The sequence below is a fragment of the Lutra lutra genome, chromosome 16 (assembly GCF_902655055.1).
Source record: "Lutra lutra chromosome 16, mLutLut1.2, whole genome shotgun sequence".
Lineage (NCBI taxonomy): Eukaryota > Metazoa > Chordata > Mammalia > Carnivora > Mustelidae > Lutra > Lutra lutra.
In genome coordinates, this window is record NC_062293.1 from 61,089,658 (window position 1) to 61,113,922 (window position 24,265).

Genomic DNA, 24,265 nt, shown 5'->3' on the forward strand with positions numbered 1-24,265 from the left:
CCTCCTCGGGGAGGCTGGTTTCCACAGCAGCAGAGCTGTGGCAGAGAGGGCTCTGGGCTGGGCTCCCTTGGACTGTTCCGGGCAGCTTCCTCCCAAGCCCTGCGGTGGTTTCTGGTGAAGCCCTGAAGTCTTTGCTCTGGGTGACTGCAGACGCAGAGTGTGCGGTCTGCCGGGGCTGCGTGCATGACTCTGGTCTGGGGGGTGGTGAGACTGGGCAGCCGTGGCTGTGTGAGTGGACGGGGGCTGCTGTGGCTGCGTCCTGTTCCGAGGGAGGTTGTAAAGAGGCCATGTTTCCTGTGCTGGTCCTGGGCTTGCCCAGTAAGAGGGTTTACCCTACAGCTCTGCATCTCGCGGTCATGCACGGTCGGCTCAACAACATCCGGGTCCTCCTGACCGAGTGCACCGTGGACGCCGAAGCCTTCAACCTGCGGTGAGTGTGTGGTCGGAGCAGAGGCCTGGGCCCCACGCCACCTGGCCTGCCCTCACCGCCGTGGTCCCCGTGCCTCGCAGGTCCACACTGTAGAACTAACTGGCCAGTAGCGCACTTGACCGACTTTGGTAGCTCGGAGTGTTTCTTTCTGAAAAATACTTTGTAGAGAAACTTTGACGACCTAGTCAGTGTTCTTAAATTTATCCGGCATCACAGGGGTCAGAAAATTACATCTTTTGTGCGTGACCCCGCTTTTCCCACTTGCTCTGCCAGCGGCCAGTCGCCACTGCACATCCTGGGACAGTACGGCAGAGAGAATGCAGCGACCATCTTCGAGCTGTTCCTGGAGTGCATGCCCGAGTACCCTCTGGATAAGCCGGATGCAGAAGGGAACACGGGTACGTCAGCGTGCGTGGCTGCCGTCCCCACTCCCTGGACTCCCGCCTTCCAGAAGGACAGGAGCCTGGGCACACACGTCATCCTTGGAGGGTACCTGCCTGCGCATCGGGAGGGGCTCTCGGAGCATCTGTCCCTGGAGCCCCTGTGGTGTTCTGCAGTGTCCGATTTGGGGCACATGCATGTCGGAAGTGTCTGGAGAACTCCCCAGCCACGCTCCCGGCCGCACGCCTGCCTGCCTGTGTTTCTTGTCCTCCTCTGCCCCTTGTCTGGCCCTGCACGCACTTCCGGGGCGGGTGGGTGTGCTGTGGTGTGTGTTGATGGGCTTCGGAGACGTGGCCCGTTTCGCACATAGGGGCAGGAGTCCTGTGGAGGCCCTCCTGTGGCACTGCTCCGGTGCCCATGGTCATGGCGCTAACTCGTGTGGTTGTCCCCGCGTTTCTGATGGAGTCTTGCATGTAGACGCTTGTGCAGTGCCTGCAACCCCCTGTTAGCAGTGCAGGCAGGGCGTCTCCATTTTTCAAGTAGGGAAATGGGTGAAACCGGCCTGGGCTCCCAGACCCCTGTGCCGCTGCTGCGCTCCCGTTCATTCTTCCTCCCGCCAGACAGCGCCGCTTCGGCATTTGGCAGCAGCGTGGCGTCCCAGGAGCGTCCAGAACCTTCGACGGGCGCAGGAATCTTGTCTGTTCTTGGCCTTGGCGTGTGAATGTGTTGTGCTGAGCCTGGGTCTGAGGGAGTCGGCTGCGGGAGTGGGTTATGGGCCCGGCACCCGCTGCTGTGTGCCGCTGCCCAGGAACCGGAAACGGGCAGGCGGGCACTTCTTGTCGGGCTTAAGTGCACAGACCCGGTTCCCAGTGCCTTACTCTGTTCTCGGTGGTGCCGCTGGGCACTTTTGTGACCTCTCTGTGCCTCTTCCCTCATTTGAAATCATCGCCCCGTCCGTCTGCACCATTGAGAGGACGGAGTGAAGGGGGGAGTGCAGGGTGTTAGCGAGGGAAGTGACAGGCCAGCAGGGGCCTGGCCGGAGCCTGGGAGCCCAGAGGGCTGGCGCCTGCACAGGTCACCTCCCCGGGGGAGGGCGAGCCCAAGCTGACTTTACTCCCGCGCATTCTGGTGTTCTTGTGTCACTAACTAGGGCTTTGTCCCCGAGTGCGTGCCAGAGGCGGGCAGCTGAGACAGACGCCTTCCTTCCGGGCCTCCTCCCGCGTCTGGTCTCTGCTCACGTCTCTGGAGTGGCGTGCTCACCGGGCTCCGGAGCGGCCCTGCGTGCCCTGGGCTCCTGGCCCTGGACTGGACAAAGCTGCATCCCCCATGGAGGTTTCCCAGAGTGTCCGCAGGGCCTTTGCTGGCATGCGCGCTGCCAGGGCCTGTGCTCCCCTCAGCCGGGCCTGGATAGGAAGGAGCCCTGCTGCTGTTTCATTTTCCAGTGCTGCTCTTGGCGTACATGAAAGGGAATGCCAACTTGTGCCGCGCCGTCGTCCGCTCTGGGGCTCGCCTTGGGGTCAACAATAACCAGGGAGTCAACATTTTCAACTACCAGGTCGCCACGAAGCAGCTTCTGTTCAGACTGTTAGGTGAGTGGCTCCTTCCTGCTCCTCCAGGGCACACGGTCCCGGTGTGGGTCGTCTAGATGTCCTGGTGACCTCTGAACCCCAGAGTGCGCCAGTGCATTCCTGGCCCTGTATACAGCTTCCTGTGAGGGCCGTGGTGGGAGAGGGGCTGTGAGCAGTCTCTTAGCAGAGTGCTCTCGGGCCCCATCTGCTCCCGGCTCCCCGATCCCACCAGCGATCCACAAACTCCTGGGTCAGCCGTGCACAAGTCCAGCAGTCCCTGCACGTCTATGTCCAGGCTCTCCGCGTCCTCTGGGACAGCCTTCTGCTTCTGCCCCCACTGACCCCACCCACCCCGTTCCCTCTGTGGCAAGGAGAGCGGCACTCTGCGTGGTCTCGTATCTGCCAGCATCACCCTGTCCCTGTTGAGGTGGCAGTGGCGCCGGGTGACTTGTCCAGCATCCCCGAGTGGTCCACAGCAGAGCCGGTGCCCATGCACAGTTCGTCTCACACCCCTGCCGTTCGCAGCGCATGTGGGCCGCCTTCTCAGAGCTCAGGGCGGGAGCCATCCGGGTGCTACTGTAGAAGGTGCTGGGCGGTGACCAGCCCTGCACTGTTCCTGCTGTTAGGTCAGGCCACGTGCACAGGCAGGGCGCTCTGGGCAGCAGAGAGCCGGCGTTCAGCCTGGAGATGAGGCACGGTTCTGTTACGTGTGCTGCTCACTCCCGGCCCGAATGCTCCGCAGCCCACACCAAGCCCTCAGCCGCTCTTGCCTCCTCCCGGCCCCTTGTCGCCTATGGTGCTCACCCTAGGTCTGTCCCTTCCCCGCTGGCCCCTTGCTGTGTGGCCTCTGCTGGTCTTCCCAGCCTGCAGTCTCTCTCCCACTGTGCCTCCTGCTCTGGCTGCCCCTGGTTGCCCAGGTCCCCCCGCAGACGCTGTGCTGTCACAGCGTTGAGCACTGCCCCTCCTGCCCCAGCCTGCCTGGCAAGTGCTAGGGCTCCAGAGCCTTCCCCCGTGTCGCTCCCATGCCCACGTCACTGCGACAGCCCCCAGGTCGCCTGGCACTGTCACTTTGATGGGGACGGGGCCTCTCCGCCCATCCTTGCAGACATGCTGTCCAAGGAGCCTCCATGGTGCGATGGGTCCACCTGTTACGAATGTGCCGCCAAGTTTGGAGTCACGACTCGCAAGCATCACTGGTAAGGCCCCAGGGTTGCTCTCCAGAGGGGCAGTGGCTCTCCTGTCCCTCCCTGCTTCTGCCTTTCTCCGCAAGAAGCCATGGACCTGCCAGGGCCCTGCGCTGGCGATGCTGCCATGGCCGGTGCGTGTAGGAGGGCGGGGGGCTTGGTTGTGTTGAAAGCCAAGGGGCTGGGCCCGTGAGGATGAGCCCGGTGTTGGGCTGTGCCGAGCGGCTCTTGTTTTTTTTTTTTGGCTCTTGGGTCTTTGACGAGCCTTCCTCGCAGGCGCTGTAACGTGTGTGTGGGGCTGGTGGCACTGCCGTGGCCGCTGGAGGCCCCCTCACGCCCCCTTGCTTTGCTTCCACAGCCGCCACTGCGGACGCCTTCTGTGCCATAAATGCTCGACCAAGGAGATTCCTATTATAAAGTTTGATCTGAACAAGCCCGTGAGGGTTTGCAACATTTGCTTTGATGTGCTGACTCTGGGGGGGGTCTCTTAGGGATCCCCCAGGCCACATCCCGGTCGCCTCGCCGGCAGCTGCTCTGCTCAAGAGCCTGACCCACCCAGAGCAGGGGCTGGCCGTCCCGTCTTCCTGCGGAACAGACTGAACGATGAAGGACCCAGGGGGGATTGACCCCATTACAAGGATTCCATTGGGTTGTCCGTGTGTCCGACTGTGATCGAGGTCACTGGACGACTTGGTGGACCAAGCCGTGTCGTCTCAGCGGCACCTGTGACAAGAGTTGGACCCCATTCTGCTTGCAACATACAGGGACAGTTGGAAAACCCCTCCCCTCCCAGTAGTTTAGTGTCCGTGTGGAGCAATCCCGTGGTCTTCCTGCACTGGCGGCCGGGCGGGCGGGACCCTGCGGGACCCCGCGGGGGTGCGGCTGGCGGCTGGTGGCCCCATGAGCGCTGCCTTCGCTCTGGGTAAGTGGCAGCACAGTGTTTCCTCAAAGATTATAGGATCCTCTTGCCCCAAGGCTTTTTAAACGTGAGCTGATATTTTTAGTGAGCTCCCCCTTTAAAAAAGGTGAAATCTTTATAAACAGGGTTCAGAGATGAGAGCTGAAAAATCGTGGCCTTAACAACCGAAAGCTTTACCTGGGTTCAGGAGTGCAGCATCTGGTTCTCTCGTCTGGCCGCATGCCGTGCGTGGAGGCCTCGCTCTGCCATCAGGGCGTGCTGGCGGAGGCACACTATGTGTTGCGTGTCATGTAGAGCCGCACTCTGGGGGGTTCAACGTCCACACCTGTACTCAGAGCCTACCTTGCACACGCATGCGCTAGTGACTCTGACAATTGGCCCTGATAGGGCCACGGCGCGCACAGGGCTGCCGGGCATCCCCAGGAACCCGCGGGTCACCCGGGCCCAGGGGCGGGGTGTTAAGGGGGATTGTGTGGCCTCTGGCTGGCAGGTGCAGGGGCCCACGTTTCATAGAGGCCTGCCTAGCGGGTGCGAGCAGGTTTGGAACACGCTGGCTTATCCGTGGAATGAGGCCCCTGAGCTTTGGGGGCCTTCGTTGCTGCTAGTGCGTGTTGCTAACCCTGTGGCGCTGAAAAGCTCCTTTTGAAGGTTTAGCCAGTTTTAAAAAAGTGCACATTTAGAGAAACTTCTACCACTGCTTTACAGAAAGAAACTCTGAGATGAACACGTGTGCCCGTGAGTTACTCTCAGAGCTTAGCAGCGTCGATCGTAACGCCGACTTTTCAGACCGTGAGCAACCACTACATTGTTTTTGCGCTAATGAAGTGTGGGTGTATGTGTAAAGGGACTAAAATATCTTGGCAACAGCCTGCTTTTCTTTGTTTTTTGGACGGTGGTGTGTCATCTCTGTTGCTGTAGATTTATACAGTCTGTTGCCTAAATGTGTGTGTAAAACAAGCTGATAAGCCAGAGTGCTACTTTTTAATATTTCTGTCATTTATGAGATATATATGCTTTCTATGTTAACATGAGCTTGTGCACAGTGTTTAAAAGAATCAGAAGAGTCCCCTGGTCCTCTAAAGTCTGTGACACGTTTCCTGTAGAACTTCTGCAGAGGAACAACTAGTCTTGGCAGACACTTGACCATGTGAGGCCCGTGGTCCGCTGAGCAGGACCATGAGGAAGTAGGGCTTCATGAGGTAGACCGGTTCTTTAGCTGGAAAGTAAGATAATTATGCTTCAGATGTGAATCGAGGCAGTTGGTACTTTTATGCTCTGTCCACATTCAGGGTGGAGAGCGGAGGCTGGGAAGCCCATCAGGGATCCGGCTTACGTCCCGCTCCTGCCCTGCCGTTACCAGTTTTAGTAGCCGTCTTGCCTCTCGTTGCACTTAAGTCCTCAAGTCCTGTCTAAAATACGCCGAGGCCAGCTCCTCTTTGTTCTGGTCCGGGGATGGCAGAGGTGCCGGGTGGCCCCAGAGTGGGCAAGCGTTTTGGGAGTTCTGCATGGCTTCGCTGTGTCCTTGAACATGCGGCAGGACCACGGGGTTCTTGCTGGGCTGCACGAGGCGGGTTCTGTGGCGGCTGCCTGTGGGGCTCCCGTGTCCCAGCCCTTGCTGGCACTGGCCATGCTGCACGACTGCGGGGCTGTCCCCGTGTCACTTCGGCCTATAGCCCAGCTGCTAGCGGCAGCATCTCACTCGCAGTCCTTGAGAGAGCTGCTGGTTGCCCCGAGGCCCGGAGTGCGCATCCACGTGTTGCGCCGCCTCAGCTCGGCCGGCCTCCTGCCCGGCGCCAGGCCCACTGCATAGCAACCTCCGCCTCGGCCCATGTGCGTGCCCGCGGCCTCACCTAACTGGCCACCCAACTTAAGTGCCTACACTTGGGACTTTCCGGTTCTGGTGGTCTGGGCAGACGATGGGGCAGAACGAGTGCTGCGTCCGGGGTCTGTGGCCTGCGCGGTGTCTCCCCGCCACACGCTCCAGCAGTGGGGTCCCTGCGCCCACTGGCCCTCTACCTCAGCCCCAAGTCCCTGTGGCCGTGCCTGTGTGGAGGCCAGCGGCCCAGCAGGTTGGCCACCTCTCTGCACGCGCCCCCGCCTGGCCTGCCACCTGGGACCGCGCCAGCCTGGTCCTTAGGTGCAAAGTGGGGGGCGCGCCTCAGGAGGGGCTGCGTGAGGCTTAGACCCAAGGGGTGCACTGGGCCCCCAGACGACAGTGGTACCACGCAGGGCAGTGGGACGTGGTCCTCACGGGAACTGAAGGTCTTCTGGGACCAGGACTGCTCCCCTCATGACGGGACCCTCCGCAGGGGCAGGGGCTGGGAAGCCACATTGTCATCGTCATTTAATGCAGTAATCGCAAGGAGCCAGTGCTTGACCAGATGCAAACTGAACACCGAAGCAGCCCCCAAAGTCGTCACACTGCCTTAAAGACGTTCTCTGGAAGATCGCTGCCTGCGCGCTCCCTTTGGTCACACAAACCCCGCGCTGACCTCTCGCACTCGGCACACAGGCTTTGTAGCAGGGAGACCTGACTTGGCACCCGCTGGGCTTCGTAGCTGGTCCTCTTGTGGCAGAGGCATCTGGTTGGCTGTTGCCATGACAGCTGTGCGACCGCGGGGAAAGGGTGGTCTCGGGGCAGGAGCAGGAGATGCGCGTTTGGGAGGATCCCTTGGGCTTCCTGCCACGCAGGGCGGTGCTCCGTGTAGGACAGCAGCCTTGGGGTGGGACCAGGAAGGCGCGGATCAGTGGTGTTCTCTTGGAGTCTGCGTCATGGAATGTATTTTTTAAATACTGATATTTGCATTTTCTGTAACCATTCCTTACAATAAGATGAGGTAAAATTGTGCATTTAAAGTGGAAACTTCAGCAAGACATTTGTAGTCACTTTTTAATGCAGAAATACCAATAAGCATTAAAAACGGATTTTTAACTCCTGACATGTGAACCCACTTCTTGAGTAGCTCACCCTCTAGGAAAGTTGGAATTTCCAGCACTTTTTGGAAGCACGTTGATGGCCGCAGTCCCAAAGTACCTGTGCTAGGTGTGAGCGACCAGCCACCTGGACATGCCCGGGGCCAACGTCAGCCCAGGCAGCCACGCTTCCTCTCCGACCCCTCCCTCGGTCCTGGCCCCAGGCAGGGTTCTGCTTGCCCTGGTCTAGCGGGCGGATTCCAAGAAGACTAGGGGAAGTTCGGGGACTTGAGGACCAGAGCTGAGGGGCTCACAGAGTCCCTGAACGGATCCTGCGACTCTCGCCGCGCCCCGGGCCCTCGCGTGTGCTGGTCTTCCGTCTTCCAGCCTGTCCACCCGGGGTTCAGACCCGCCGTGGAGACAGAGACGGAGCTCATTCTCTGCTGGCTTCTCTCACGGCTGACAGGCACGGTTAAGTGCCTCCAGGGGACAAGCCCGAGTAACCCTCACAGCCGCCCTGGAGGGGAAGGCTAGTCGGAAGGTGTGTGAACCCATGAGAACCCCGAGAACGGGGCCGGCACAGACCCCCGCCCTGCTCAGCGGGGGGAGGGCGCTGGCTCTCCGCTCTACTGTTCCTGATGCACTGACAGTACTGGCAAGTTCCCAGACCTCTGGGCCTTAGTGCCTGCATCCGTGGAGTGGGAGCGGTGACCACAGTCCTTCCTGGCTCACAGTCCCCCCGAGGGAGGTCATCAGAAATGGGTGACGTGCCCGCCTCTGATGCAAGGACACAAGGTCCCCTCCACTGGGAGCTGATGGGGGCTCTGGTGGGGGCGGAGGGTTTGCTTCATCTTGGTCTGAGCGGCACCACAGATTTCGGGACAGACAGGGTCCAGCCTGTGTGTGGGCCTTCCAGGTCCCAGAGCTAAACAAGTCAGGGGTGGGCAGTGGTCCGGAATGGCTCCCTCTGAGGGGGGCAACTCTGCCCCAGAGGGCAGGACGCAGATGTGGGGGAACCGCTCAGCTCAGCTCTGCTGTGCGCCTGCTCTGGGCCCTCCGAGGGCCAGCGGACAGGTTGAAGGAGAACAGATGAAGCCCCCACCCAGGATTATCTCCCTCACAAGCCATCTTCCCAGCTAGAACTGCCCCGGGGGCTGCCTCTGGAAGAAAGCTGCCACTCCAGGAAGCCCGAGCTTCATCCGAGCAAGCCCGAGCCCGCCACCCCACACAAGGAGCACTTCACGGTCAAGTCCGTGTGGTGGCGAAGGGGAAGTGAGCCGCCTGCAGCTGGGGCAGTGGGGTGCCTGGGGCCCTCCATGGCTGCACTAGGCTGGGATGGGGGGGCAGGTGCCTCATTCAGCTCATTTCCATTGCCAATTTGTTTTGGGAGAGTCTGCACTTCTCTGGGCCAGCCCCCACACTGGCCCTTGTTCCCACCCCGAGGATGGCCTCTGGGGCTCTAGCAGGGCTCCGCTGCCCACCTCCATGAGGTGATCCTCCCCTGCCCCCCCAGCACCCAGGTGCCTGCAAGGACGGAGTGGTATGGAAGGACACACACAGCACTGAGTCGGGGCAAGAACCTGGAACATGAGGCCCCGCTCCACTGCTCGGTGCTGCCCATCTGTGCACTTACCCCGGGCTGGGTACCAGGGGTACAGGACACCAGGCTGGGGAGCCCTCAGTCCCTGTGCAGGGAGAGTGGCTGATGGGAAACTCAGGATGTCATCTCAGAACAAGGCTGCCACAGACACAAAACCCAGCTGGCAGGCCAGGGTGCACAGGTGGTGGGAGGCACTGAAGGTGTGTGTGTGTGGGGGGGGGAACGCCCTGGCCGTCCAGGGTGACTGCTCACAGCAGCACAGAGGGTGGTGTGGGAGGCAGGACATGGACGCTCGCCGCATCCAGGCAAGAAGGGACAGCTGGGAGCTGGGGAGGTTGCTGGGGTTGTCACATGGTGTGACAAGGGGTATACAGCCACGGAGACTTCACCAGGTGACCAAATTCTAGAAACGTGGTGTCAGGGTCCCTGGGAGTGCTCCAGAGAGCTGCCAATCTGACGCAGCTGAAGTGGGAGTGAGAAGACCCGGGGGTGCACTCATTGGCCCAGAGGGCGTCTAGGGGAGAAAAGGGATCAGGCAAGAGCCAAGGGAGGGTTTCTCGGAGGTCCTCAAGCATGGCCAGTCTGGGACTGGCATGGCCGAGGGGTGAGGAGGGCAGAATCCAGCCTGCCACTCAGCGGGCGGGGGCCAAGGGGCGTGGGCCGCAAGCACACGCCGGAGCTCACGGTTTCAGTGGTGGCCGGAGGAGCGTTTCCTTTGGGAGGGAAGCAAGGGTTTGGTGAATGGGGGGTGGGGGGAGAGCGGCAAGGTAGGAGGGGGTGGGGGCGCAGGCAGGTCCCCAGGAAGAAGCTCCTCCAGTCGGTCGGTCGGCAAAGGGGTGATGGCCAGCCCTGGAGGGGAGTGGCAGCGCGGCGCTGAAGCCACTTCTCGTCAAAAAGCAGGCTTCCCCCACCTAATTCTGAACGTTGATGAGAAAGATCATCCTCGCTTCAGACTGTCGCTCGGGGGCGTCTGGATCTGCCGCCCCCTCTGGGATCAGCCCGCCCCGTTTCGCCCACGTCTCCAACTAGATGTGGCCCGGCTCAGGGTGGAGGTAAGGTCGGGGCTCGGATTAGCCTGGGGGACCCGGGGCTTCTCTGGATGCGTCTGCCCGTCTCTGAGGTGCAGGGGAGTGATGCTGTCCATCCTTGGCCGGTGCCCCCGGGGCCCTGACTGGGGGAGGGGCAGCAGGCCCGATAGTTTTTAGTGGCTCAGATCTGGGCGCGCGCCTGTCCGAGGGCTCTGAAGGACTGTGAGTGGGTCATAAGCAGGCTGACTGGGGACCAGGCAGGTTGGCGCGCTCTGGCCTCAGCCACGGAAGCGTAAGCGTCCAGACCCAGGCAGGGTTCTCTGTGGCTCCCCGCCATCCGGGGCACTGGCTCACGGCGGGAAGGGGCAGCTGCTGGCCAGGGGTGGGCAGCCCGTGTACTCGCCCAGGCCAGGGTGGTCCAAGTCCCCACGGTTTGTGTGCACAGGGAGGCCAGGTGCCTGGCCGCTGGGGGGTCCGGTCGTTCTCACGCACACACAGTGGGGCTCCTTGGCTCCTGGCTTGTACAGCTTCCGGGGGACCCCGACCCAGTCTCTGCTCACGCCTCCGCTGAGGACAGAATAGAGATGATGGCTTAGCAGCAGGAACTCTTGAGTCTCTGGGGGTAGCGAGCAGGGGAGGCCACCTGGCGTTTTCCCAAGGTGGGGGTCTGCGGCGTGCGTCCCCTGACCTTCCGGCTCTCCTGACTTCCTCCAGTGTCCCCTGCCGTGGGCAGAGTCCACCACCCTGTCCTGGCGCTCCCGGGCCCTGCCCTGCACCTTCCCAGGCCCCACACTGCTAACCCTGGGGGAATGCTCGCCCCTGCTGGCCTGTGAGTGGCACCCTAGTGCCTCTCGCCCTCCCTCCCCCTCCCTCTACACCCATTCCCTGTCTGAACTCAGGCCTCCTTTATCGCTTCTGCAGGGAGGTAAAACGACAGACGGGGCTCAGGCAGAGGGACAGGGTGGGCCCACTGGGGCAGGGACGGCAGTGACGCCGGAGGGGGCCACCGAGCCTGGCAGACAGGCCCTCCGGTGGGCAGGCCAGGTTCCTTGAGCCCCTCTGTGTGGAGAGCAGGCCCTGTCTCTTCAGAACCAGAGAGCAGCTTTCCTCCCGACCCTTCGGGCCTGCTCCCTGCGCCACAGTGGAGGAAGCGGGACAGATACAGGCCTGGCCTGGGGAGAGCCGGCAGCTCTGGCTGTTGGCTCTTGTCACACAAGGGATCCACCTCCAGGAGGGCAAGGGGGGCTCCGCATGGATGTGCACAGCTTACACCTCAGGGAGGCACTTCCCGGCTCCTCTGGGGGAGAGCTGGGCTCACACTCGAGGCCCTTCAAGCTTGCTGTGTGGGCCAGGGGGCTGGGGTCCGTCTTAAGGGGAGTTATGGGGCCTGAGGGCCTGAGGATTTGGGCAGAAAACACTGGTTTCTCCTTCAGCTCCCCAAGCCTGGACTAATCCCTGGGGCATTTGCCCTGACTGGGCTCCGCTCGCCGATCTCTGTGGGAAAGGGCTTCTCGGAGACACTCAGCAGTTGCCATGTTTCCAGAACAGGGTTCGGGGCATCAAGCCATGGCCAGCCCCGCCTCCTTGTCCCCGTGTGCCGAAGGCAGCCCTGATTTGTGTGGACCAGGAGCGACAGAGGCCTTAGGTGGGTCTCCAGGCCAAAGTGAGCCTTTCTACTTGGACCTTCTCATCCCCAGGCCGGGTTTCTGGGCAGTTCAAGCAAACCACACACACACACCTGGGTCCCCCCCCTACCTACCCTGGTTGTCAGGGACCCCAGAAGCCTCAGACACCAAGGCACTGTTGAGACCTGCTCCCCAGAGCACCTGTGCTCTGGAAGAGCCCGCCTGGGTGGGCAGCCGGGCTACAGCGTCACCGAGCCGGACAGGATGAGTCGCACAGGTGCCTGCGTACCTCTCCAGGGAGCACCAGAGCCGGCCGCCCCTCCTGGAGCTCCACTCAGCGTTGCACGGTGGGAATATCTGCTTCTCCTCCAGTGCCCGTCGGCCTGCCTCTGCGCCTCTGGAGATCATGGCCTCCACGCGGCTCAGTGCGGGGGTGGGGAGGCCGTCCTCTCCGTAGAACCTTCCTGTCACCCTTCCTGCAGGAATGGAAGAGCCAAGCTCAGGGTCGAGGAGCGACGGACACAGCACCTTGCCCCCACGGTGAAGCCCAAGCTCCCAGGGTTTCGGGCTCCGGACTGAGAACCCTCGATGTCTGACAAGACCCCGCAGAGATGGGCCTCCAGGCGCGGGCTCCCCTACATGGGGGCCGCCGACCCTTCCCATGTGCAGACGCTTTCCCGGGGGCAGAGCCGCATGTGACTCCTTCCTCAGTGCTCCATGGTGCTGGAGGCACGCGGGATGTGTTGCATCAACACACAAGGGACGGGCTCCTTGCGTCCAGGGCTCTGCTCACCCACTGTCCACTCCGACAGGCCTCTCTGGGGTCGGCTCTAAAGGGGCCACAAGGCACCCCCACAACACTACTCAGTCCGTTTTACTTACACACAGCCCTATCTGGAATTGTGTGGTTGGTTTACTTGTTCACGAGTCTATCCCCCACCTCCAGCAAGGCCCCAGCATTCAAAACAGCCCAGTGCAGAGCACTCGTGTTCCGCGCTTGTTAGGCCACACGGGGGGATCAGGGCGCTAGCCCCAGCCTGTAGCCCGAATCGGTCTTGCGGAAACCTCTCCCCCGGAGGATCTCTGCGTGCCTGGCAACAAAACTGTCGTGCTAGGTTTTAGCCATGAGACCCACAGAGAGGCAGGAGTCCTAGAGGCAGCAGAGAAAGAGCTAGAGAAGCCGTGTCCTGAGAACGGGGTCACCACTGGCGAGGGCTCCCAGCCAACACTGTATCCAGAACACAGAGACTCATCTGCCTCCCATGTGCCTGAGGCTGGGCCCCGGCTGCCGAGTTGACCCTCCCGTCCTCACCGTCGTGTGTGCGGGTAGTAAGCCCCCTCCCCTGACGGGGCTCTTCCAGGCCCGAGCAATCCTGCCCCCACCCGCCTCCTGCAGAACGAGCCAACAGTTGTAGGACCTGCACTCAGCTCCTCCCGGGTCCGGTCCCCATCACTCATCCACGGCAGGCATTCAAGTACACGCCAACCCTGGTCCGGAGCCCTCCCCTGACCGCCCGCCTGCATGCACGCTAACCCTGGCCAACCACGGTAGAGCTCCCCAAACTCCAGGATGACACACCTGGTCGGGCCGCCTGTGCCCACTCTCAGGGCCCTATTCTTACTCTCTGTGTTAGGAGTCCCTTTCCTTACTAACTGGCAGTATTTCAAGCAACCTCCCGGGGAAAAGGGAGAAACCAGCCTCCTGGAGGTCCCCAAAGTGCCCAGTCCCTCCAGTGCACACGTGGCTGTGGCTACATGAATGACCTGGGACAGCCGGCTGGAAACACAGAAGGGGATGTGCAGGCCGGGAGGACAGGAGCCAACCGTGTGTGTGCACTGGGGGACTGGACACACAGAGGACCATGCAGGTTCTGGGCAGCTGGATGTGGAGGGAGAGAGTAGCTGTACGAAGGCCAAGGTTCTCAGAAATGGAGCCCAGGTGGTCAAGACACAGTAGCTGTCAGAGGCATTAGGGGCAGAGGAAGAACATGTCCCACTGAGACTGCGGGGCTGGTGAGGGCACTGACGTTCCCCAAGAAGTCAGCTGCGACCACCTGGGCTCCAGAGAGGGAAGAGGGCCCAACAGCCCGATTTTCAGTGTTGACAAAGCACTCTAGTGTTTAGACTCTAACATGTCTTTATGTCTTTAGGACACTGTGAGGTGTTTGTTTTGAACGTGACCCTGTCCTTGCTTGCTCCTTGCTGGTGATCCACGTAGTGCTGGGCACAACTGGTTCACGAATGTTTGGGAGGCAGCTCCTTCAGGATGGACACAGACTTAAGGCTGGGCTCCTGACAGGGCTAAATAAAACTGTGTTTGTCAAAACTGCCCACAAATGTAGGCTTCAAGCCTTCCTGACTGGGTGCGGCGGAAGCCCGATGCCTGGGGCCCAGCCAGGCTCCCGGAGCTGGTTGTCTGAGATGCTGTAGGCAACCCTGGCCAGAGGCCAAAGAGGCCAAGGCAAACGGCCGGGCCATCTTCTCCCAAGATCACGAGGGAGGGAAACAAGTGTCCTAGACACTGCCTAGTGTAGACTCACGGCCACACTAACAACCAGAGTTTAAGGGGAAAATGCCATGGGTATTGTGTGGGTTTTAAACCTTGGTCCAATCTCCAAAGAACTCTTTTAAAAAACTGCAGAACGGGGCACCTGGGTGGCTCAGTCATTCGTTGAACATCTTCCTTCATCTCAGGTCATGATCCCAGGGTCCTGGGATCGAGCCCGTATCAGGCTCCCTGCTCCACGGGAAGCCTGCTTCCTCCTCTCCTACTCCCCTACTTGTGTTCCCTCTCTGGCTGTGTCTCTCTGTCAAATAAATACAATCCTTAAAAACAAACAAACAAACAAACAAAAAAACTGTGGGACAACTGAATGGAATCTATGGAAATGACCCGTGGGATTACCTACCAACGAATTTGTAATTCTTCTCGTAGAATGAAAGCCAATTTTGAAGGACCAGCACCTCTGAAAACGACAAGTCAGCTACGTCGTCCACCAGGCCCGCTTCGGAGTAGTCCCCAGTCACAAACGCCCTGGATGCATCTCGGCCTGCAGGGGACAGGTTTCCAAACAGATGACCCTGTTGGTCACAGGCACCGTACCAACTCAAGAGCCCAACTTCTGAGAAACATGGGGGATCCCGTATTCCTGATCTCCAAAAACAGCTACCCCCCCTCGCTGGCGCAGATGCTCCTGGATCTGCAACACGCTGTGGCGCTTACCCCTGGCGTCGTGTCTGCTCAGCAGTGCTTGGCACAGCTGATCGTGCCCGCTTCCATGACACGACGCTCCTGGCCTCCCCCTCCCTCATGGGCTTGTCTTCCACCAGCTTTCGGGCTCGGTTCTTGACCACCTCCTCTGCTCTAACTGCACACCACCACCCCCCCGACAATCTCCTGTAGTTCCAAAACCACCTCTAGGCCAACGGTCGCCAGGTTGGTATCTTTGGCTCAGACTTCTGAGCTCCAGAGTGGTACATCCCATCATCTAGTCAGCATCACCTAGATGTTCCACAAACATCCCAAGTTCAAAATGTCCACCCTCCACTAATCAGCACGCCAGCCCCAGGAAACCTGTATGTCTTCTAGAATTTCATAGCTCAGGAACTATCAACCAGATACTCAGTCCAGAAATGCAGTTTGCAACAGGGACACCTCCTTTAGCCCTCAAATCCCAGCAGTCCCCGAGTCTTTCAGTTTCCTAAGTAGCCGCATCAGTCTGCCTTTCCGCATCTGCCACGCAGCAGGCCCAGCCCGCCACTGTCCCTCATCCAAACTACTACAGAAAACCCTAGCGGCTCTCTGTACACTCTTTTCATACAACATGGAGACTGGTATTTTAAACGTGAACTGATATCATTCTCTTGCTGAAAAATCCTCAGTGCCTTCTTCCTCTGGCGCTGGAATGATGTCCAGATCCCTCAGCGGGCTATTCAGGGCCGTATGGCACTGGCCAGCAGCCTTGCCTTGCCACAAGTCAAGGGGGACAGAGTGTCACCTGAAAAATGTCGATGTGCCATCTGGCGTGCCTTGAGCTTCCCTACTGAGCTTAAACCCAGGGTCACTTGATAGAATGGAGTGCTGAGTCCAATCAGAAGTTCCAAATTGTCCCCATTTCAAAATGTCTGAGCATCTCAGTATGTCCTACAGAAATGGGGCCCTTGAACGCTACGCAGCAAGGAGAACTCTTAAAATGATGGCGTCTAGGGCCAAGAATGATGACAGCCATTTACGGCCAATAGCCAAGAGCTAATACTGGCTTTGTGACTCAGCAAGCACCGGACAGACGCGTGTGCGGCTAGTGGCGGCACAGGGCTTATAGTGAGGTCCTGCCAAGGTACTGTGATCTGAGTGATTATAGCAGAAATGCCAGCCAATTCTTTTGGGCTGGAAAAAAAATGTATCTAAAATCTGTATTTTCATTAAAAATATGTATTTTTTACAGTTAGGAAAATCTTTTACTTAGTGCTTACTCAGATTTACATATCTAATAAAAAAGATATTCCCTGACAGCTGGAAAAATGGGTCAGTGATAATATTAACCACACGCTGTGCTCCTCTTCTTCTCCCTCCTCTACTCTTACGTTAGGGCCTCCAGTAACTCAAGTATTTCTTCCTCCTAACACCTGTCACAAAAATACTTCATCAACTGTTGATGTAATAACTATCCACTGTCGGCCTTTTCTACTGGTCTGCAAGTTTTATCATGGCAGAGAACACACCGACGCAGGACTGATTCCCTGGTGTCTGGCGGTGTCTCCTCTTTAGTAATTGTCAGTGAGCACCGGCTGAATGAAATCCATGCACTGACAGTTTTCAGTACGTCCATTCTCACTAATTACTTTCAATAATTCAAATGGGGAAAGAATAGTGTTTCCAACCAATGGTGCTTGGAGAACTGGATAGCGACATGCAGAGAATGAAAACAGACCCGCACCTCACAACATATATAAAATTAACTCCAGGGACGCCTGGGTGGCTCAGTTGGTTAAGCAGCTGCCTTCGGCTCAGGTCATGATCCCAGCATCCTGGGATCGAGTCCCACATCGGGCTCCTTGCTTGGCGGGGAGCCTGCTTCTCCCTCTGCCTCTGCCTGCCATTCTGTCTGCCTGTGCTCGCTCTCTCTCCCTCTCTCTCTGACAAATAAATGAATAAAATCTAAAAAAAAAAAAAAAAAATTAACTCCAAACAGATCAATGACATGAATGTATGAGCTCAACCTATAAAACCCTTGGAAGAAAACACAGGTGTAAATGTTTGTGCCCTTCGGTTAGGTGATGGTTTCTTAGCTAGGACACCAAAAACACAAGCTAACAAAGAAAAAAAATAAACTCGACCAAAATTTTAAAATTTTGTGTATTAAAGCACACTATAAAGAAAGTGAAAGGATAACCTACGGCAGGGGAGAAAATATTCACAAACCAGGGATCTGGTCAAGGTCAGTATCCAGAGTATATAAAGAACTCTCACAGCTCAATGATAAAAAGACAACCCAATTAAAAAGCGGAAAAGGATTTGAACAGACATCTCTTCACGGACGACTCACAAATGGTCAACAAGCACATCAAAAGATGCTCCAGGTCACAGTTATTAGGGAACTGCAATAGTAGAAACCACAATGGGCTACCACCGCACCAAACCCATTAAACGATATAATCGAAAAGACGGCCAGTTTGGCAAGAATGTGGAGAAACTGGAACTCTACTACACTGATGGTGGGAGTACAGCCACTTGAGGAAGTAATTTGCCAGCATCCCAAAAAGCGAAACACAAGAGTTGCTACATGAGAACTGAAAACACGCGTCCAAACAGAAATGTGCACACAGATGTTCACAGCAGTGTTTTCATAGCAGGCGAAAAATGGAAATAACCCAGATGTCCAGCAAATGGTGATGAAATATACAAAACGTGGCATATGCATCCAACGGAACATGACCTGGCCACAAAGCGGAGCGCAGGACCGACCGGTGACGATACAGCCGGAATGAACTTTGCAAACGCCGCTTAGCGCAGGAAGCCAGACACACATGTGACTCTCCCAACAGGCAGATCATCATGTCAGAGGGAAGCAGACAGTGGTTGCCAGGGGCTGGGGGTCGGGGCAGGGGTCAGAGGGACTGGGCAGTGACTGGTGACAGATACAGGGTTCTTTCAGGGGTGACAGAAACTCGTGGAATTAGATGGGGTTGATGTTTGCACAACCTTCGGAATACACGGAGACGTACGGAATTACATGCTTTAAAAGGGTGGGTTTTACGTTGTGTGAATTACACCGTAACAGACAATGACACCGACACTGGCGGCTGGAATGCACCTCTCTGCCTCCCTGCTGGGCTGTGCGGGTGGTGGGAGCATGGTCTTCCGGACACTCAGCACCTAGCCCAAGGCGGGCGGTGGCGGGGTCAGGGCGTGGATGCGGAGTGAACGACGGGCACAGACGAACTCGGCAGACACTAGAGCGTGGCGCGAAGAGCAGTGACCCCGGGAATGAAAGGGCTCCCACTCCCGCTTGTGCACCCTGCCACGCAGCTGCAACTCGCCCTGACGGGGTTGTGTGGTGGCCCCACAGACCGCAGTCAGCCTGCAGGGGAGCGAGCCCTGACCCCAGGCCCAGCTCCCCGCTAGATCACTGGGCCGATCGGGTCAGTTCCTTCCTTGCTGGGTCGCTTGAGGAGCTTGGCAACGTGGGCTGACCTGAATTCCTTCTCTGTACAAGTTCTCCCTGGAGCTGAGGCGTGCCTCGTATTTAGGGGACAGAGGCAGCATCCCCACACCAGCCGCCACACCTGTCTGTTCCTTTTCAAACCCCACCCCGGCTGGTGGTCCCAGTCCAGAGCCTGTCAGCGAATCAGCTCCGACGCCCGGGTCAGAGGACACGGACAGGAGACCTTCCACCGACCAGCGCCCCGGGCCTGCCACGCGCGCAGCTTCCCGGATCTGAGCGCCTGCAAGGCCAACCAGTCCCTCTCTGGCTCCGGCCCCAGCATCTCCAGCGGACACGAGCGCGTCCGTCCTAGAGAAAGGACGAGTCCCACCCAGGGAACCGTTTTTGGGGAGACCTGGGGAGCGCTAAAGGAAGGTGACTTGGGACAGACACATCTTCGAGAGACGACTGGGGTCGGGAGCGGAACTCGGAGGGCGGGGACGCGGCGTCCTTCCCGGCGGCGCCCGAGCCCCGCGGGGCGGCCCCAGCTGCAGGCGGGAGGCCCGTCTCTCCAGCCGACGTCGCGGAGGGCGCTCGGGAAAGGAGGGCGGGGCGCGCCGGGCTCGCGAGAGACGCCGGAGGGCCCGAGCCACGGAGCGGGGCCCCCGTCAGCCCGAGGGCCGGCCCGCTGGTACCTGCGAAGCCGCTATAGTGGGCCCCAGGCTCGTAGTGCCTCCGGCCGGAGGACACGTCGTAGACGCGGCCCAGCAACGCCAGGTAGAGGCCCGGGTCCCCGGGGCCGCCGCGGTAGTGGGCCAGCTCCTCGGGGACGAAGAGGCGAAGGCCCGCGCGGCCGCTCCACCAGCCCAGCCACCGGGCCGCCGCCGCCGCCGCCGCAACCGCCGCGGCCAGGCCCAGCAAGAGCCCACGCCCGCCGCGCCGCAGCATTCGCACGGCAGGCGGCCTCCGCGCCAGCCACGGCCAAGACGGCGGCGACGCAGGCGTGACGTCACCGGCCGACGTCCCCGGCGCGACGACCTCGCGACCCCCAGGGGACAAGGGGGGACTGAAGGGACACCGGCTTGGAAGAAAGACCACTCTCCGGCTCCACTCCCTGGCTTCGCTATTTTTCAGCGTAGGGAGTGAACGTGGAAAGACACGGACTCTGCGGCCGACGAAGGCCCAGCCACGCCGGTTCCCGCCCCCAACAAAGATGGCGGCACAGGAGGCGGCCGGATGACGTAGACGTTAGGACCGACTGGCCCTCTGGGAACTCGGGGTCCCACCCGCCGTCGCAGCCCTCCTCCCTCGCTGTCTTACGGCATCTGCCTGAGTCCGCCTGACGGCGCCTTTGCGACGGCAGTCCTCGCTTGACGGAGAGGAAACCGGAAGTCGCCGCCGCCGTCGTCCCCTCCCCGTCCCCGCCCGCCGGGTGCCGCCGGAGGTTGACAGGTCGAGGCGGGGAGGCGGCGGCGGCGGCACAGCCGGACGCCCGACACGGAGACTCCATGGGGAACGCTCCGAGTCACAGCAGTGAAGACGAAGCGGCTGCCGCCGGGGGCGAGGGCTGGGGCCCGCACCAGAGCTGGGCGGCCGACTCGGGCACGATCGCCGGCTCGGGCCCCGCGGCTCCGGCGCTGCCTCCCGCCGCGGCGCTGCTGGAACCGGCCCGACTGCGAGAGGCTGCGGCGGCGCTGCGGCCCGCGCCGCCCTGCGAGTCTCTGGTGTCCAGGCACCACGGCGCGCTGCTGCGCTGGCTGGAGGAGCGGCTGGGCCGCGGCGAGGAGTCCGTCACCCTGGAGCAGTTCCGGGAGCTGCTGGAGGCTCGCGGCGCCGGCTGCTCGGGCGAGCAGTTCGAGGAGGTGAGGACCGGCCGGCGACGGCGGGGCGGGGCGGTGGCTCTCGATGGGCCGGGCGGCACCCCGCGGGGTGCGCGTCCTCTACTCCGCGGGACACGGCTGCGAGTCTCTACGCTCTCCTGGGGGTGCGGAAGGCCTAGACGGGGCCGTCCTTGGTTTGAGGAACTCGACAAGCCCAGGAGTCTTCGCAGGTCGTTGCAGTGCCGACGTTTGTGCTGCTGCCCGAAGCGGCCCAGCGGCCCGCGGGATCTTCCTTACCGGGCTCCGGGACGGAGGCCTAGGGATCGAGGGAGTGGAGGTGGAAGCCACTGTGTTGTACTGGCCGGGGGATTTTCCAGAGCGCCCCCTGAATCCTGCGTGGGCGCCCAGCGAGCGTGGGAGCAGGACGACAGGGCCTGGAGAGCTCGCCTTCTGAAACCCATTCTCACTACCCCGAAACTCCCATTTCCAAAGTACACACTTGTTTTTGGGTAGTCCAGGAGCCGTGGTTTAGACTCATGGAAACCTCCATGTAACCTGAAGCTGACGGGCAGGTGTCACGCTTCCCGTCAGGACTTGTGATGACCGAGTTTTGGGCATAGTCACCAACATAATCTCTGTTGCATCATGAGCAGCAAATTGATATGGAAACAAAATACTATTTTCTCAGAAGGGATGTTAGGAATTATTTGTACCTTTCATTTTACAGTAAAAAGAGAACTGCTCCAGGGTCTCCCACTGACTCGTTGGCAGCCGGAGCCCTAGCACTCAGCTCTCTTGGTTTGTTTGCTTCTTTGTCTTAGGTCCCGTCGCCTCCTTCTTGGAAACCCATTTCTTTAACTCCACAGTGTTATAGCAAATAGATACTTAATTTGTGGAAGTGAGTAAGCCATGTAGAATCTTCAGCATCCGTGAAGGGTGAATGACAGGTGCTTGTAATGCCATTAGAAAGTGATGTGCGCTTTACAAACAGAGGCTTTTAAAATATTTTAAGAACATTTTCCTGCATATAGTCAGAATTTAGGTAATAAGCTTTGTATGTTTCTTATATTTTCTTTAAAAAGATACCAGTAAGACATCCCAGTTCTTGAAAATGGGGTCATACTCATTAGCGAAGGGTCTCCATATGTATTTTTTCTTAATTCCAAGAGTCCGTGTAATACTTTCGTCTCTAGCTCTACATGTTTTGAGAGAAAATGAAGTTGTGCTGGGAAGAGCTGTGTAGATCTGTTGAAGGAGTTGGCACATTTCAGAATTGTCCAGAAGGCAATGGAGGGAAACAGTATTTACATTGGAAATGTCTGACAGAAATAAAGCTACAAGCAGAGTTGACAGGAGTCCCATAATGTAAGGCCAAGAGTCCGTTTTAACAGTGTTTTATTTATTCACTTAGAGAGAGAGGGAGAGTGAGAGAGCACAAGGAGAGGGAGAAGCAGACTCCCCTCTGAGCAGGGAGACCTATGCAGGGCTCAATCCTGGAACCCTGAGATCATGATCTGAGCCGGAGTCAGACACTTAACCCACTGAGCCACCCAGGCGCCCAAGGCCAAGAAGTCCTTAAGGTGTGGTCCAGAAATCATGCAGGGGCTATGATATTGTTCATTGAGCAAATATTTGTTGGGCACACACTGAGTACCGGGCACTTGGATGACAGTGGACAAAGCAGAGTCTTGCTCTTAAGTGGTGTGTTGTACTGAAGGGGACTCACGCGAACCTAGCAGTTATAGGCGTAGTGAGTATCAGCCAAAGGAAGGTGTAAGGAAAAATATAACAAGAGCATTTAACCTCATCTAGGAAGTCAAGGGAGACTTACCTGGAAAGTCGCATTTCAGCTCAGATCCGAAGGGTGATAGATAACACGGGAGGAGCAGAGGGTTAGCGGGGAGAGAAAATCCCATGCACACGTCCAAGTCCAGAGAGTGGAGAATCTGGAAGAAAGGTGTGATGTATTAGGCTTAGACAAAACTGCTGCAAGGGACAGAAAGGTCAGTGCATCAGTGGTTTAAATGGTAAACAAGCTTGGGGTGCCTGCCTTCAGCTCGGGTTGTGATCCCAGGATCCTGGGATGCAGCCCCACGTCGGGCTCCCTGCTCAGCGGAGGAGCCTCCTTCTCTCTCTCCCGTTCCTCCTGCTTGTGTTCCCTCTCTCACTATTTCTCTCTGTCAAATAAATAAATAAAATTTAAAAAAATAGTAAACCAGCTTCTGGGCGCCTGGGGGGCTCAGTTGGTTAAGCGACTGCCTTCAGCTCGGGTCATGATCCCAGTGTCCTTCTCCCTCTCAATGTGCCTGCCTCTCCACCTGCCCATGCTCTCTGTCAGGTAAATCAATAAAATCTTCAGAAGAAATAGTAAACCAGCTTCTTATGAAAAAGTCCAGGTGGGCAGTCCAGGTTTGACGTGGCCCTTTCAGTCGTTCCCCTGGGGACCTGGCTCCATCCTTCTTGTGCTGTCCTCCTCCACAGGCGCCTTCCACCGAGTGACCAGAATGATTCCTTCAGCTGTCGCTTTATGCATTACAGCCTCAGGAGAAGGAAATGGGAGGAGAGGGCCACACTGCCTTTCTTAAGGGCAGAGCTCACCTCCTGTTGGCTCAAGCCCAGCCACAGGGCCCCACTGAGCTGCAAGGGAGGCAGGGAATGACTTTTATTTCATGGCCATGGATTTAGCTGAAGAACGAGGACGTGATTACTGAGAAAGAGGAGAACAGATACCTGGTTCCCATTAGTGGTGTGACACACGTGGCTAAACCCTGGAACGCAAAGGAAGAGAGCGAAGCTGGAGGAGTGGGCAGGAGTCAGGTCCTGGGGAGGCCTTTGCAGCCTCTGTCATCTAGGAGTTTGCAAACCGGAGCTTTAAGCCAGGTCCATGGTGCTGTGGCTGCCTTTCAGGGAGCTGGTTGGAGAGGGGCTAGCAGGGTCCAAGCAGGTCAGTTAGGAAGCTATTATGGTAGTTCAGGTAAGAGACTGGGTGGGCTTGGGCTGGGGTGGTGGCAGCTAAAATGGCACCAACAATTTTTTTTAAGATTTTATTTTTTAATTTGACAGATCACAAGTAGGCAGAGAGGCAGGCAGAGAGAGGGGGAGGCAGGCTCCCCGCCTAGCAGAGAGCCCGATGCAAGGCTCGATCCCAGGACCCCGGGATCATGACCTGAGCCGAAGGTAGAGGCCTTAACCCATTGAGCCACCCAGGTGCCCTGGCACCAACAATTTTGAGAGTGATTTAGGAAGTAAAATAAGCAGTCCTTGAGACTTATGTGTGAGTAGAGAATTAGAAGGGGAGAGGAATTCAGGATGGCTCCAACATTACTGGAAAGGTGATAGGGCTGTTTATTGAGAATAGAAACTTTTTTAGGCAGGGAAGATCTGGAGAGACCAGATGAGTTTGGTTTGGCTATGCTGAGCTTAATGTGTCCATGGGCAGCAATGTGGAGGTGTCGCAGACTGGGAGTCCGAGAGAACACTGCTTGAGATACAGTCATCTGTTCTCTGGGGTTCCGTGAGAAAGTAGCCCATTGGTTCCTCCCACTGTGAAGTGTGTGTGTGTGCTCCGTGAGAACCTGAGTCCCTTAGAGCTAGTCTGTGGACTGTTGAACATCGTTAAATCCGAGGTCGTGCAGCCACCGTGACTAAAGAGATAGGTGGGAAGAAAAACCTGAGTGGTTGTCCTTTCCCCGCTGTGAGACACAGAGTCATCGTAGTCACACGTGTGGCAGAAATAAACCTTAAGGACTCAGAAGCCCAGCAGTAAGACCTGGTGACTTGGGAAATGTTGCAAGGTCGTATTTTCCTTCTGTAAAAATCCCTGGGGCCACCTAGAGCTGTGTCATAGGGTCTTAAGTACCCATACACTGAACTCACGAAATACATGCTGGGAGTTTCCTTCACACCTGCAGGGCTGTCTCCCCTTACCCTCTACAGTGTGTGCGGAGACTTGGTGTCTAGTGATTCAGGCCAGCTGTGCAAGGCTGTTGGGTGACCCCAGCCCCACAGTGAGGACGAGACTGAAGGTCCTGTAGGGTTCAGGGACTCAAGTAGGATGGGAAAGTGAGTTCTGGTGCCACCACTCTAGTGGAGTCCTCTGACTCCAGGCCTTCCTCCTCTAGGGACCTGGTTCTCTGGGATTCTTTTTACTTAG

General features: G+C 58.3%; 3 protein-coding genes across 8 annotated transcripts in view; 2 read left to right on the forward strand and 1 right to left on the reverse strand.

Annotated features, from left to right (window-relative positions):
• ANKFY1 (ankyrin repeat and FYVE domain containing 1) overlaps positions 1-7,421 on the forward strand; it is a 74,596-nt gene extending 67,175 nt beyond the window's left edge. Inside the window, exons 21-25 of the mRNA XM_047709275.1 lie at positions 340-430; positions 704-828; positions 2,254-2,400; positions 3,485-3,575; positions 3,922-7,421. Coding sequence (XP_047565231.1) covers positions 340-430; positions 704-828; positions 2,254-2,400; positions 3,485-3,575; positions 3,922-4,054 — 587 coding nt within the window. The 3' untranslated portion in view covers positions 4,055-7,421. The remainder of the gene's footprint in view (positions 1-339; positions 431-703; positions 829-2,253; positions 2,401-3,484; positions 3,576-3,921) is intronic.
• On the reverse strand, positions 4-19,313 carry LOC125088170 (neuferricin). Of its 3 annotated transcripts, XR_007123597.1 has the most exons (6): positions 18,988-19,313; positions 14,558-14,698; positions 11,938-12,124; positions 10,322-10,590; positions 3,460-3,464; positions 4-14 (listed from the first exon to the last, which is right to left on the reverse strand). XR_007123597.1 is itself a non-coding variant. In XM_047709276.1 (4 exons), the coding sequence occupies exons 1-4, from the start codon at positions 19,238-19,240 to the stop codon at positions 10,374-10,376; spliced, it is 798 nt and encodes a 265-aa protein (XP_047565232.1). In that variant the 5' UTR covers positions 19,241-19,312; the 3' UTR covers positions 5,147-10,373. The 3 variants fall into 3 exon arrangements, 1 of the variants encoding a protein (XP_047565232.1); XR_007123596.1 differs by lacking the exons at positions 4-14; positions 3,460-3,464 and adding an exon at positions 5,147-6,932 and having other exon boundaries at positions 6,964-10,590; positions 18,988-19,312; XM_047709276.1 differs by lacking the exons at positions 4-14; positions 3,460-3,464 and having other exon boundaries at positions 5,147-10,590; positions 18,988-19,312.
• A 91-nt stretch (positions 19,314-19,404) lies between these two features.
• The window catches only part of ZZEF1 (zinc finger ZZ-type and EF-hand domain containing 1), a 97,523-nt gene continuing 92,662 nt past the window's right edge, over positions 19,405-24,265 (forward strand). Inside the window, exon 1 of one of the 4 annotated variants that reach the window (XM_047709270.1) lies at positions 19,405-20,154. In XM_047709270.1, the coding sequence (XP_047565226.1) occupies positions 19,801-20,154 (354 nt within the window). In that variant the 5' untranslated portion in view covers positions 19,405-19,800. The remainder of the gene's footprint in view (positions 20,155-24,265) is intronic. The other 3 variants (XM_047709271.1, XM_047709272.1, XM_047709273.1) reach the window with 3 other exon arrangements.

What these genes read in the sequence shown, in the direction of transcription:
- LOC125088170 (XM_047709276.1), bottom strand. Translation starts at nt 19,240, where the DNA reads ATGCTGCGGCGCGGCGGGCGTGGGCTCTTGCTGGGCCTGGCCGCGGCG. An exon ending in CCACTATAGCGGCTTCGCAG is followed by an intron (nt 14,699 to 18,987) that starts GTACCAGCGGGC and finishes TGTCCCCTGCAG; the next exon opens with GCCGAGATGCATCCAGGGCG. An exon ending in GAAGAATTACAAATTCGTTG is followed by an intron (nt 12,125 to 14,557) that starts GTAGGTAATCCC and finishes CCATTCCTGCAG; the next exon opens with GAAGGGTGACAGGAAGGTTC.